Below are 15,556 nucleotides of genomic sequence, written 5' to 3'. Positions count from 1 at the left end.
GAATGAACGATTCACACAAGTTGACAATGACAGTTATGTTTCACCAAGAATAGAATAGAGAATTTTTTTCTTGGCAGAATTGGGCAGAATCGTCGACAGTCGACATTGACATCGACACGGATTGCCATAAACAAATATAGAATGGAATAGTTATGTTTTTCTTGTTGGCAAACCCAAAACATTTTTGGGTTCCACTACAAATACTATCCCTATCTCAATTGGTTCCACAGTGTTCAAGAAATGGGTCACAGGAATATCCGCCGTTCTGCAGTAATACACGGGTAAATGGATCGCGCTGGCAACCGATACTGCCGTTGGCCACAGCCGGCTCTGGCAATCACGGCGCACGTTTTTCTTGGACTGAACTTGTAGGAGTATTTTTATATGTATGTTCGCATTAACCACTATCTCGTTTTTGGCCTCACTTGGAGCTTTGCGTGTTGCGTGGAAGTGATAGGTTAGTAAATCTTTTGCCTTTCAAACCAGGAATTTACAAAAAAAATCGCGCTCTCTCCACTCGTGCCTGGGGCACGATTCTGCTATTTTGCTTAAGCGATACACATCCGACTGAGATCCGATCCCGACTCAATTACGATTGAAGCGTATGTGGCGTATTTGTCTTTTAAATAAACGTTTTTATCCGTTTCTGTAATTCAATAATAAATCATTATTATCTGCAAATGATTTACGATTGCAGCATGATTGTAGAGCTGGGGCCCGATTCTCCTAATTTTACTTAAGCGACCTTCGATTGACGTTCGACTCGATTCGACTGAGACCCAATCCCGACTCGATTACTATTGAAGCGTATGTGGCATTCCGCTATTTTTTCTTTGAAATAAACGTTTTTATCCTTTTCTGTCATTCAATAATGAATCATTTTGTCTGCAAATGATTTACGATTGCAAAATGATTGTACAGCAAACTACCGTATATACCAAAATCATCAAAATAGCAGACCAATCGCACACCAATCAAATGTCAATCGAATACGATTGGTCTTTTATTAGTAGCAGACTGCCCGATATGGTTAAAACTGCTATTACGATCATATTGCGATTCGATTTCTATTCGATTTTGACATTATTAATTTAGGAGAATCCCAGATTACCGTATGAACCAAATGGGAGACCAATCGCAAACCAATCATTGGAATACGATTGGTCTTATATACCTAAGTAGCAGAATGCCCGCTAAGTTTAAAACTGCTATTTCGATTAAATTTCCATTCAATTTTGACATTATTAACTCAGCAGAATCGGGCCCCTGCTACTTCACTTCATCTAAACCCATTTTTCAGTGTTTTCTACACTAATTCCTACTAAATTCATAGCGGCCACCGGCACTGGCTTTTAGTGCGAAAGCCTGCCTATCTGTAAGATTGTTTGAAAGAGTTTCCGCAGCCTCATCCTAGTAGACCTCGAACACGAAGAGTTCCTAAATGTCATTGTTGCAAATACAGAACCCTAACCTCCGAAAAGAACTTGGCCAGTTTTTCTTTTTCGTCTGTAATCATTGTTGGTCACAACCACCCTGCTGATTAATTTAATTTATTAAAGTTTTACTGGAATAACTTACGAAGAAACTGTTTGAAAAGATTTTCGAAGTGAAAGTTGATGTCACAGTCATTTTTCTCCCGTTTTTATGTAAAAATGCATGGACGCATGAAAAAAAAAATCCGGAAGTGGTAAACTTCAACTTGCCAGTTTCATTCGTTTTCGTTCTTGATAACTTCATTTCATTCGCCGTCATTTCAAGTCACTGTGGTCACTCATTCGCCGTATTCCGTCGCCATCTTTCTTTTCGCAACTTTTGTCGGCAGTAAGGTACGTTATTGTATTGGAATATTTCGCTAAATAAAACGAAATTGTGATTAAAAAGTCGTCAGACCCCTACCGCATTGTTTTTGCGAATCGTTTTACGTTCCGTAAGTGGTAATATTTTTTTAAATGTGCAAGAACAAAGTCGGCCATGTGGTCGGCCAAAATGGTTTTTCAACGTACTACGCATTATGTTTTACATCGAAAATCATAAAGTATGCTTTGTAGAAAGGTCGTTTAAGTAGTTTAATGCTATTTGGTGCGATAGTGTTGTATTAGAATATTGATTGTAAAAGTATTTGTCGGAAGCCGGTACGGTAACCAACGTGGCGCGAACGGCGTTGTGCTAACATAGTGGTTTTGTTTTAGATATAAACATGGGTACAGTGGAGCGCGCCGGAGATGACCACACTTCTGAAGTGGAGTCTGGAGAAGAGGAAGAAATTGTCGGGGGTGGTGAGCTGGCCCAGCACTTCATGAAAAGGTATGTCTATGTATAGGTTAGCCTTGTCCTCACTGTCAATGACAGCCACATGTTGACATTATCAATAGTTTTAACCTTTAGAAACGTTTAATCTCTATTTGCCATGCTACTATTTAATTTTAAATATGCTCATTATTCAAGAAATTTTAAACACAAGTTTTGCCCTTTCACATAATTTATGTGCTCATGTAGCAAGATTAATATAATCTGACATATTGACAAGACCAATGTCACATTTTCTAATTTATTCTAAAATAAATCAATCAGGAATATAGTCCAAACTAGTCAAGGAAAATATATTTTCAACATGTGTCAATTTTATATACCAAAATTATTACACAAGATTTTATTGATTTATTGGAGACCATGAGCTGTGTATAAATTGTCATGTCAATGTTCTCTGTCATGAAAGTTCCGGCATGCCATGTCCCATAAAAGTTTAATTCTCATTAAAAATGTTCATTGCATGGTGGGACCTAAATTTATGGTTGATGAATCACCGTGCTCAAATAGAACAGTCATAAACTGCTGGAAAAATCCATCAGTTTGATTAAAGTTTTTCTACACCAATTCAATAAAGAAGAGTCTTATTATTAATTAGTTTTTACTTCAATCATCATTCTCCAAGCCTTTTTCCCAAACTACGTTGAGGTCGGCTTCCAGTCTAACCGGATGTAGCTGAGTACCAGTGCTTTACAAGGAGCGACTGCCCTATCTGACCTCCTCAACCCAGTTACCCGGGCAACCCAATACCCCTTGGTTAGACTGGTGTCAGACTTCCTGGCTTCTGACTACTCGTAACGACTGCCAAGGATGTTCAATGACAGCCGGGACCTACAGTTTAACGTGCCATCCGAAACACAGTCATTGGCGTCTAAGATATACTTAGAAAGTACATACAAACTTAGAAAAGTTTTTACTTCAAATGCATGCAAACATTCCTTAATTTTGAGGTATCCGCTTCTACCTATTGTGGGTAGCACAGTACTCAAGGCCTTTTGGCTAGGTATTAGTACACAAATTAAATACACATGGGAATAAACCAAACAAAAACTTAAACAGGACCTTTCAAATCATTCCTCCTAACCGCAACCATTATCTATGATTACCTACTTGGACTCAGATCTACTAATTCAAGGAGTATGTACAAAAAGGCGCGATTCGAGATTACGGTTCATTGAACTAATGAGTCATTTCACGCTCTACTTGATCAATAAATGTTCAGTCATAGCTGACGGAATTTATATACGCGGCGCGGTTAGGTTTAACCAAGCATAAATCTTAGTGCATCTGAAAGTCTACGGCAGGTGTATTATAGTTCTGCCAGGGCTACGGGACTGTTCGAAAGAGTCACCGCTTCCCTGGTACATAAAAGGCCTAAACCCACAGCGGGAGGGGTCTTTGATGATTTTTGCCGTCGTAAAAAAGAAACAACATAGGTGTATTATAGTAGTCTCCACACGTGGTTATGAATGTAAAACCAATCTACCATGGCCTACTTGAAATTCCCTATAATTGCTAATCTATCATTATTCATTATCTATTTATTTCAAACAGTGTAGCTTTCCAAAGGATTTTTTTTTTCAAGTTTATCATGGAGCCACTGGGGTTAGTACCCACAAAGAAGCAATAAAAATTCCCTTTATACCTAATATTAATTTCCGTCAAGAGAAGTCATGCATATGACACGAGAAAGCCTATGCCTAGATGTGACGATGATCTGCTGTCCCAAAATAACTGAGCGTGGGCTTCCCTTAAAAGCGTTACTATAATCAATTGTGCGAAATTTGTGTTTCCATAATTCTCACATACAAATGAGAAGCAACTGAGGATTTTTTTAAACAACTTTCAGATATTATTTCTATCTAATTAAATCTGTTTGTCATCGTATTTTGTTACACCAACCGAAATATTCTATTGAATAGAATAGAATCATTTAATTACCCAAAGATGTGTACACAGGCATGCGCGTAGGATAAATAATACGATTAAAGGTATAAAAGTTGTTTGCCACTTGTCATGGCATTTAATTTAACAATTTCGGAGATTCATATGTCGGCTGATTATTTTATGTTATAATCATCGGCAAGGATATTGAGCCCTGACCTTCACTTGCGCAGAAATGATTTATTGCCTTAAGTGTACAGTGCGCAAAGCGATCCCCACTCTTCCGCCGAGAGCTCATTATCCGTGCCGATAACTATAGCATTTCAACAAATATGTTTTAATTAAATCATATTGATATTTCCCCTCACAAAATGTTTTATCATGACTAGGCACTACTTCCTTTTTTTCTGTTGCCTTACTATCATTTCATTTAATGCGAAAAAAATGCAATCGATCGGCTTAAAAGTAAAATTAATAGTTCTTCCATTGTAGTCTCGTCCATTAAAATATGTATTGTTAGTCAATTCAAAGACTCGTTTGTTCAGACTTCTTGGCCTTAGTAATATCGCCGTCCATTAGTTTGCCAATTTCGCACCCTTTTTGCACGAACACTTCCATTATAGAGAAACCTTCATTCCGAAGGGCATATTACAAGACAAATTGCTACTAACCAAGGTACCTACAATGTCTTTTAATGGCTACGACGCAGTACGAGTCATGTTCCAAACGAATACATTGCATTAATATGTTATGTGATGCGCACTTAATAAGCCATTTCCCTCCGTTCTTACGACTCGGGATGTTGGGCAGCTGTTACTTGTATTTCATTCTTTTATTTGCTCATAGGATGTCATTAAAGCAATTGTACCTTTTAAAACTGAAAAAAAAAAAAAAAAACTTGAGAATTTCCGCCGAATCTATTTTCTAATCGAATATTGAACGAATGTCAAGAATCGCAGATTGAATGAACAATGAACCCTCAATAGTTAATAAGTTTCGGACGGAAGTTAAACCGAACCTCCGTCGAATGTATCGATGAACGCAGGAAGCAGACTCATACGTATGAATATGCAAAAAGCCGGTTATTCTCTGCTCTCCGGTCCTTCACACTGACTCAGTAAAAGGTTTACAAAAACTAAAATAACTGCCTCTCGCTGACTTCCGTATAATGTAGATAGATAGGTTGGTATGCATCCGACGACTAATGTTTCTACACTCTAAATGATTTCATTATCAACTCGTTAGAAAATATTACGCACATCTACAAAACGTGTTCATTTTCCACTTGTTCAACTAGAAAACAAAGATACATTAAACCAGTTACAAAAAAATCGCACTATATAATAGGAAGCAGATATTTAATCTACTGATCTTAATGTCTAATTAATTTATTTTTGCACTCACATGAAGCAATCGCTACACGAAGATATTTTGCGAGATAACATCAATTGTAACGCCAAACGTGTCGGTTTTTACATCGACAAAAAATGAAATCACGACTGTGCTGCGCATAACATGCCTATATACAATGTCTACAGTAGCGAAAGTCTGTCTGCAGATCGAAAGCTTTTAAACTATAGCTGCGTACACTGTTATATCTTTGCGTAGATTTTGAATAAAAATATTACGGGCAGCAGAGGCCATGCCTTAAGGATATATTTTAATTGTGATATTCTCAGGTTTTTATCAAAAGGTCAAAAACGGAGATTTCTTGAAGTCGGAGAGCCCTGAGGGTGTGTTGACCGCTTAGTGGGTGGCTAATCGACCTTCTTGGACGATGCAACCGGTTTTTTTCTTTTCGCGCAGATTAATCACGGCACTTGTCATTTACAAGGCTTCATTTTATTCTAAAGCTAGGAATTACATCAACCAGCGTGATCTACATCGGTATTTTAATTGTTTTTGCTCTGAAATACTTTAAACGTTTTGCAGCTCAGTCGTCTCGGAGTAATTGAGCGCAATCATTTCATGTTTTCTTTTTAAACACGATCAAACAATGCTCTCGTAAAATAGAATAGATTAATGTTGAAGAGATTGTGGACATTTTTAAAAGAATTCGTCTATTGTGAAAAAGATTTCCAAATACATACTTAGCCCACAACCAGTACATTGACATACCTATGCTGAAAGGCTGAACGTCATTGTCATCGTTTAAATGATCAGAGAGGTCGTCATTTATCTCGAAGACATGTTTACATTATCACTGTTGGTGATAGTCGATTAATTGATTGGAAGATTATACTAAACGACCTCTGGTGATTAATGATACCACTGGTAGCAGATTAATGGTAACTGTAAGCTTTTAATTAAACATACAGTACTGATGTATGGTGGGTTAGCCCTATTAGTTAGCTACGCACGATGTAGAAATTATATCATCATTTTGCCATATTTTCGCTTAGAACCAAGACATATTTTTCGGACAGAATTTCTATATTCGAACGGAGTCCCAAACGCGTAGTATAGCAATAAAAAGCTGGCAGTAACAAGCGAAGGTCGTTCTTCTCGTATAAACTAATAAACCCTCGGATCAGGTACCTGTCTACATCACTGGAATATTTATACTTGGTACACTGATGCTCACAATCATGTTTATTTGGTTACGCAACGAGACTATTTCAGGAAATTTGGAACGCTACTGTAAATCTACTGCGTATCTTCACGCCGGTAACATGAAATCTGGTGTTTTTTTGTCGTGAAACGTAAATTAGGTTGTTCCTTGTTGAAACGAATAGATTAAGATTTTTCACGTGGGGGATAATAATTTCGTATCTTTTATTTATACTCTATTTATTACTGAATTCAATGCCGGTAAAGGCACCGTTAATGTATAGTAGGTCAATCAATTCTTTCATGACTATGCACAACTCAGTTTCCAAGAAATAGGCCAACTGAAGGATTTCCAACGTTGATATATTTGTATTTTAATCTGCATCAAGTTTATTATGCCATAGCTTCTCAGAATGACTTATTTGTAGGCAAGTTTACAGTATTATGAAAAAAAAAACCTGTGATAGTTTGTAAAGCGCGTTTAAGGCCGGCAATAGGCGGACCGTTTGAAGCAGTCACGGACGTCCGGAAAGCTGACTCCTCCTTTTCGGGAAGTCTGTTACTAAGAAGTTGGTAAAATGTTATGAAATAGTTTCGATTGTCAACAGCGGCATCACCCGCAATGAGATGCTAGCTGCCATCACGAACCGCATCCACGTGGAGGCCATGGCGTCCCTGCCGCCCAACGTGCGCCGACGCATCCGCGCCCTGCGCACTCTGCAGAAGGAGTTCGTCGACATCGAGGCCAAGTTCTACAGCGAAGTGCATGCGCTTGAGTGCAAGTACGAGAAGCTGTATAAGCCTCTGTTTGAAAAGGTAGCACATGTTCTTGATAATACCCTTGCACTGCCTAGAACGGTCATTATAGTATACCAGCTTCACAGGCTTTAAGATGTAAGAAACTTGAAAGAAGTGTCTTCGTGCTGATACTGTCCACGAAACGTACTTATGAGCCGGCTAAGGCTTATTAAAGTTTCTCTTTTAATTTACTTAAGTGATAGTGTTCATTAAATTGTTGAATGGTGCATTGGACATTGCAAAAAGAATATGCCTCAAGTGACGAATACTCTATCACAATTTATTATAAGTACTTAACACAAGTACGCAATAACGTGAATGCGATGGTAATTTGATTACGTTAGTGATAAGGGAAATTCATTATGAAGAGGGTTCTAATAATATATCCCTAAATCGATATTTCGAAACGTCTCTACTGGAACGTATTTAAAGTTTAGCAAAATGGGACTACACCTACATTTATTAATAAAGTCGGCATTCAGACAAAAAATAATATTTTCCATACTGCAAGCGGAATTGAATCAAAACCTTATCTTGGCGGTATTTCGCCGAAGTAATTTAATCTTATAACAAAAGCATATTTTTTTCATATTTTGTTGACAGCGTGCTCTAGTCGTGAACGGTGGCTATGAACCCACTGACGAAGAGTGCTTGAACCCGTGGCGCGATGAAAATGAAGAGGAAGAGTTGGCACGAGCGGTACAGAGCGCGGCCATCACTGACGGCACGGATGATAAGAAACCGGCTGACGAGAAACCTGCCGAGTTAGTACTTTACTTTTCAAACACCAGCCATTTAACCATAACGATAACCAAGCCAATTTTACGACTGGTTATAGTTAAATGGTGCAGATTTCAGCTTGTAGAAGGAAAAAATACAATGCTTTTAATGATGACTTATACACACCAAGAATTGAAGAATCATGATAAGATTTACATGCATCACCAACTGAGGATTTACAAAAATCTGTCTCCACATATGCCTGTGTTCCTACTGTGTCTTACTAAGGTATGGTTTCAGACCACCGATGGACCCCAATGTTAAGGGCATCCCAGACTTCTGGTACACCATATTCAAGAATGTTTCAATGCTCTGCGAGATGATGCAGGAACATGATGAGCCTATTCTTAAGTGCTTGCAGGATATTAAAGGTAAGACAACATCACTATAATTTTTTACAGTTTTTTCCAAATATAAAATTTTATGATGACATTCCAACACCCAATAACTGAAGAAATCATGATTGATTTGTTTAACATGCATCACCAACTGAGGAAAACTCTTCAAAATCAAAAATATCTGTTTTCCAAACACACCTGACTTATGGGCCATTTTCCAGTGCAAATGCATGAGGACCCCATTGGTTTCACCCTGGAATTCCACTTCGCGCCTAACGACTACTTCACAAACACCATCCTGACCAAGGAGTACTCTATGAAGTGCAAGCCCGATGAGGAAAACCCACTCGAGTTTGAGGGACCAGAGATTTACTCTTGCAAGGTATGCATCATTTTTTAAAATTACGTGTTTGTTAACAATTGTCACCGTAAAAAGCTTGATAGTTATTTTTTCCCAGTTTTACTCTGGCACTGTGAGTATGAATTTGGTCGGAATTTGATTCCCATTATTATTATGTTCTGTTTTACGTGAATAAGTCCCAAGCATGAAGTGTCAGTTCATAAAGTGTGCGCTGCTTACGTTATTTAGTTGTTGTTTGATAACAAGTTCATCATCACTTATGCTCTGATTATGCAACAAGAAAATATCATGCCCCCCTAGCACTGCCCAATATGGCTCAACCTAAGAAAGGCTTTACTTCAAGGATAATATTTCACGTGAAACAGAATGTGAATCTTTACCCCTACCATGATGTACTCTGCAAAAAATATTAACTTTCAGTCCTAGCTTGCAAAGATGTTGAAGCTATCTTCTCGGTTCACGCTTCTCTGGTTAGGGGTAAGGTTAACAGCTAAATAGAAAACCGCTTTGTCCCGCTGCTTATTACGCTGGATCAGTACCGTCAGCAACGACTCCTCATGCTCATCACCTCGCAGGTATGCTCAACACAGGCCCAAACCATGCATCACGCTATTTTACTACTTTGCACTTGGTTTCTGCCAATTTCAAATTTTGGTGCAAAAGATTGCGCGTCTACACTATGTTAGACGTACTTACGCGAAGGTGACTTGTAGATGACTAGTAGTTTTGTTCCCAGAAAATCTAATATTTAGCCACACTGCGCTGATATGATATGCTGTAGTGAAGAAGTACTTGCTATAAATCTACTAGGTGAAGCGGAAGTTGAAGATCATTTTTACACAATGTATAAAATCTCGAATTATGCACCGTATTTTCGCGTCTGCGTCCTGGGCACCAAATAACTTATACCCATATTTGACAGGGTTGCGAGATCAACTGGAAGAAAGGCAAGAACGTGACAGTGAAAACGATAAAAAAGAAGCAGAAGCATAAGTCCCGCGGTTCCGTCCGCACCGTCACCAAGTCCGTGCAGGCGGACTCGTTCTTCAACTTCTTCTCCCCGCCCACCATGCCCGATGACCCCAACTCTACTCTCGCCTCTGATATTCAGGTAATTGCCATTTCATTTACTCACACACAAGTACTTTCCTGTGCAAAATCACTTCAGGTCCATATTATAATCTACACTCTGACATGATACCTTCTTGAAAACTGATAGGAGTTGATAAATGTGCAGCCTGAATACTAATAAGAAGTGAATAATATGAAGGTTGAAGATAGTGAAAACACAATATGTAACATAAAGTTAGTTTTGCGCTGTAACTATACTCTGTTTTTTAATCTCGTAGACTAAACTGACATTGCGAGTGTTCTTAGTTTATTGCAAATTCTTAAATAGTGATGTGGCACGACCGAAACTTAGCGTTAATAAAATCAAGTATCGTCATCCTGAAATAATAGGCTTATTCTTGATGATTACGCATGGCATTGCGTGGTCAGATGTCCCAGGCAGTTTGTAGCGCGTCGTGCAGCCGTGTGTACGTGACTTGCAAATATAAAACTTTGAATGAATCTTAAATTCTTCTATTATAGATAAAAAGTTACGATTCAACAAACCGGTATCGTAAGTACAATTAGTACAACACTGTACAAAAAAGCTAGCAACATTATTTGCAAGTTTGACATTTTGCAAGTGTCAATTTAGTCTACAAGATTAAAAAACAGACTATAGATTTAATAAAAAATATGGCCTCAAAAGTCAACAATTTGGAAGTGGGGAAACCTTCTGTCATGTTTTAGGTGGTCTGTCATATTCTTCTTTAATTAAAGGAAGCCTTCATAAATGTACAAATATTTTGAAGATTTTGCAATTAGTTATCATGATAAGTTTATACCCCCAAGCTATATCTAAGATATTACTTCAAAATGTCTCTAACAAGCGTAAAAAATGTGTAATTTCGAGCAGGCGCTGCTAACAGCTGACTTCGAGATCGGTCACTATATTCGCGAGCGCGTGGTGTCTCGCGCCGTGCTGCTCTACACCGGCGAGGGGCTCGACGATGACGACGATGATGATTACGAAGAAGAGGTCAGTACGATGCCGCATTAACACACTCACGTCCTACGTGACAGATTGAAGCGATGCGAAAACAACAAATAGCCGATTTCTTTTGATATATCACGTAATTCGCTTAGAATCTTCGCATCGCGTCGATAGCTTACTAACACTTTGCAGGTACACTTGATTCTACATACTTACATTGATGTCGTGTGACGTTGTAGCAAAATAAAATCAATTGTTACTGCATCGTTGTTGGTTATTCGGATGCTGGTGTTTTACGGAAGTTCCACGCTAGAGGGCCGAATTTTTTAATGTATTGTCCTAAAAATGTACTCATTTGATAAGACAATTTTCGATACTGTTGACAGTTTGTTTTATTCAAAAGGAGCGTGTTGCCTGAGTTTCACCAATGTCATAAATTGGACTCGCTTAAATCTCAATTTCAAATGTTCAAGGTATTATTTTTATTGTTTTAGGATGAAGACCATTTATTCCATATCTTCTTACGTTTATGTCATCAGTTCAATATGACCATGTTGTAATGGTTCCCATAGCTGTCACCCAATAACTTGCCATTTTACAATAAGTCTATAGGTTGTATTTTGTTTTTTATACTTGGTTTTTCGGGGTGTCATGTGGTTGAGTGCCCTGATATTCTAGCATTGTGCTTCCGTGAAAAGCCTTAAAAATGTCTCGAGATATGCTTGAAATCAGGCAGTTTAGTAGATAGTGATGTGCATCTCAATGGATGGGATGGATGGTTCCAGGGCAGTAGATCAATCAGAACTATGCAGTAACTTATTAAAAATAAGAAAACACATAACAGGCTAACCGTTGCTTGTAAGTAGGATAAGATAATTTGAAGGTGTATTTCTGATTGAACTATGGCCAGAACAAACACGGCGATGAACAATTCGTCAGTACTCAACGCGCTTATCTGCATAACTTCAAGAACAGTGAATTCTACAGCCATCTAGCATTTCCACAAGGTGTTAGTTTGAATATATTGCATGGTAGAACCTTTTTATTGCTTGCTTAGCTAATGTAGCACCGGATGTGCTATGGGTTGATTTTTGCCTCCTCCCCACTCCCCGCATATCAGACGAAGGTACAGTATGTGTGAGTACCCCGCTCCCGAATGTATAGTTAGTAGTGGCGTCTGCATAAATCTTCCACGGGTAACAGAGTATACAGTATCTACGTCTGGTGGGTGTTGGCTGGTGGCTGCACAAACAAAAGCGGTATATTTGGTTTCAGGAGGATTCTTCGTACTTTGACGAAGACTCGGGGACGGAGGAAGTGTCCGACGTGGAGGATTGATGCAAGTCGATTGTCCGACCGCCCCCTAGCGTTATATAATCCGTCAGTGGCAGCTGTTCGCGCGGCCGTGCCACGACCTCCGCGTGCTTTACTCTTGTCGCGACCATATCAGCCCATATCCCTTTTAAATTGTACCAAAAATCGATTCGCCAAGCGAACCGTGATACCACAATACTCCTGCGCCGCGTCGGGTTATTGTCCTATAAATCGGTAGTATTTGTACGCTAGAATATTGTTATTAATATAAACTTGTCGCTATCCACACGTCCGTTCTATGCATGGTTTATCCCTTGGCTAGATAAATATGTTTTAGAGTAGATTTTTGTACGGAGGCCCCGAGGGCCGCCGTAGTCTGATGCGAGAAGTGTGAGGTGCCTTCATTATCCATGTATAATGCATGTTAACTTGTTAGATGTCTGTTGCGACAACTATTTTGCATTTCTAGTTTAGTTATACATTACTCGTTTTTATTTATTATACAGTAATTATAGTGTGTATTTTTGTTTACGAATTTTACTTATTCGTTTGAGTACTTTGAAATTTCATGTGATATTACTATTCTCTAAGGCTATATTTAATGTTTCCTATTGATTGAAATTGAAGTACTGTCATTCCATTGAGACGCTAGTAGATCCTCGCACCGGGCGCAAACACCGCTCTGCCCAGGAATTGAATTCGCTGAATCTCTTTTTAGTGCCAAAATGCATTTTTACATCATCACTTGAACATCGCCAGCTGTGATCTATCCGATATTTAAATAATATATATTTTAATACTGATTTGACAATAGTTAGGTCGGATAATAGATGTATATTTTTTATTTATGTAATCTTCTATTGAAGTTAGCATAATAATGTCAATGTATAGCAGCTCGTCAGGTAGTTTTTATATATCGGTAATGGCTTTATGTTTTTGGCATGATGTCGTAATGATGACATTAAAATTGTATGCTTTGTACTCGAGTGTGTTTTATTTATCTTATCCTTATTATTTGCATGCGAATTGTGCGAGTTTGTCGAGTATGCAGATGGTTGCAGAATTCACGTTCAATGTTATGTAAGGTAACGTCGCCGAGGCTGGTGTTTGTAATATGTGTTGACGTTGTTGGCGTTGCCAGGAGGAGGAGGAATGCTCCACGGAAGAAAGCGAAGACGAGGAGCCTGCGCCGCGGAGGCGAGGCAAGAAGCCCATCAAGGCTGGCATGGAGGACCCGGCCGAGTGCAAGCAGCAGTAACCGCGCCGCACGGCCTCCATACCGAGAGTATGTTTGGTGCTGAATATCTACTTACCCTTCACTACATTCGACCGCTCTAGCTGTTAACTTTGTTCTCGCGAGGACATTCACTAGCCAATAATTTAAACCATTTGTTTTGAAACCGGGTCTTTTGTAGTGAGAGGCAATGTTCCATCAGTTCTATACTAAGAATTGTATTTAAATATACCTTCATAATCAATTTCGTATACGTGTTCATTAAGAGGCAACATTGTCTTTTAACTAAATAAATTGATAAATTGATTTGTGTGATGTTGTGCTGCTTTTCCGAAGACAATGCCGTAATAGCATAAATGATCAGTCGCGTCAGACTATCGCCGCACACAAATGCACTAAATTATAAAGCAGTGACTGATATCTAGTATAGGATGCTTCTTAGAAAAAGGAACATAAAATTTCGACTGAGTAACCTCGCAAGCCGTATTTTCCTTCACATTCCTTATTTCGTGTCAGAACACAACAAAAGTAATGGAATGTTTCTTGAGGCAGCCTTCGAAACGGTGACGATGAAATTTTATGCTTTCGTTAAACAATTTCAACTACAGTTTAAGCGCCGTGTAGTGACTAGAGCGCCCAATTTTTGTGTAGTTCTCTGTTGTCGCCCCCGCTTCGAAGCTTGAGCCCAATTGAATACTCCGCCTTGAGTTCACTGTCGTTTATTATTAATTTGTCCATTGTTTTATATAGCATGTTTAACAGTTGGTGCTTGAGGCACGATAGCTAGGCTAGTACGAGACTTGTGATTTGTTAACACGTGTTGGAATTATAACGGTCTATGAGACAGTAATTAATTAATCTTAAAATAATGTTATTTTGTATTTGTGTAATGCGCCGAAAAGCGGCCGTGTTGCCAGGTTTATAAGGACTTCACAATGCAAATTATTATGTTATAGGTGTAATTGTTATGTTGTTACAATTAACTTCGGTGTGATTGTAAAGCTATTTGAAACAAGTGGTTATTTTTTATGAACGGTATAGCGTTATGCTCGCGTTGCGTACACCAGCTATAGGGTATTTGTACACATAACATTTTTAAATAAATTTCATAATGAAATTAGTTTTTTATTTTCTTCAGACCTTTCCTTTTCTATGGGACGATGTACACGCATGTAGCATTTGGACCGATATTAGTATTAGGCGTGTTTTGGAACAAATGGAAGTGGTACCTCCACGTAAACCAAGGACTGTTCAAAACGTGAATGCTTTGCTAAGCCCAACTTCACAGAATGGCAACTCATCGAAACTATCGAACACTTATCGACGTCGACCGCGCCAAAGAGCATAGTACACTGGCTCTGATCGTAAGGGCCGGCGCCGGTTGTGCAGTGGCATTCCGCGACATGCAGTGGTATCCCGCGGCGTGCAGTGGCACGCCGTGGCATCCCACTGAAAGCCCAGTCACTGGCATTCATCAGTTTTGCGCCCTGCGCCCCACTGAAATGCTATACAAGTTTCAACCTTATTTCAAATAACTAGCAATCATAATTCCTCGACCCCTTAGGGTCAATTCCCACTGAAAGAGCAGCGGCCGTAAGAGCCGCGCGCCGCGCTGGGCCGCGCCGCGCTCGCGCTCAGTCACTTGCATTTACGGCCGCTGCCGGCCGCTGCTCTTTCAGTGGGGATTGACCCTAAGTGTCCCATACGTCTCGCGGGATGCACTGGAGCGCCGCGGCATCCCGTGGAATGAAAAGCAAGACACGTCATGCCACCGCATCCTACGGTGTGCGTTCGCGCAGCGGAATGTTGTTGAATTTAAAGATTTTAATTATGCAGATAATTAGTGTATGACGTCTTATAATTGTGTATGGTAAAAAAAAAATTGTGTACCTATGAAGCCATTGTGAAGAAATTCACCAAAAACTGATTCCGCTGGGCGAACGTTG

The 15,556-nt window shown here is 39.2% G+C and overlaps 1 protein-coding gene across 3 annotated transcripts; it reads left to right on the top strand.

Annotated features, from left to right (window-relative positions):
* The first annotated feature begins 1,686 nt into the window (after positions 1-1,686).
* On the top strand, positions 1,687-14,727 carry LOC124635507 (nucleosome assembly protein 1-like 1). Of its 3 annotated transcripts, none has more exons than XM_047171365.1 (9): positions 1,687-1,826; positions 2,190-2,304; positions 7,350-7,557; positions 8,143-8,303; positions 8,560-8,690; positions 8,879-9,039; positions 9,941-10,129; positions 10,985-11,107; positions 13,518-14,727. In XM_047171365.1, exons 2-9 carry the CDS (start codon positions 2,198-2,200, stop codon positions 13,632-13,634), a joined length of 1,197 nt encoding a protein of 398 aa, XP_047027321.1. In that variant the 5' UTR covers positions 1,687-1,826; positions 2,190-2,197; the 3' UTR covers positions 13,635-14,727. The 3 variants fall into 3 exon arrangements, with proteins under 3 accessions (XP_047027321.1, XP_047027323.1, XP_047027322.1); XM_047171367.1 differs by lacking the exon at positions 13,518-14,727 and adding an exon at positions 12,338-13,357; XM_047171366.1 differs by having other exon boundaries at positions 1,777-1,927.
* Positions 14,728-15,556: the final 829 nt, after the last annotated feature.

The sequence above is a fragment of the Helicoverpa zea genome, chromosome 13, assembly GCF_022581195.2.
Source record: "Helicoverpa zea isolate HzStark_Cry1AcR chromosome 13, ilHelZeax1.1, whole genome shotgun sequence".
Lineage (NCBI taxonomy): Eukaryota > Metazoa > Arthropoda > Insecta > Lepidoptera > Noctuidae > Helicoverpa > Helicoverpa zea.
The sequence above is the reverse complement of the archived record's forward strand: the minus strand, read 5'-3'. Positions and strand labels throughout refer to the sequence as shown.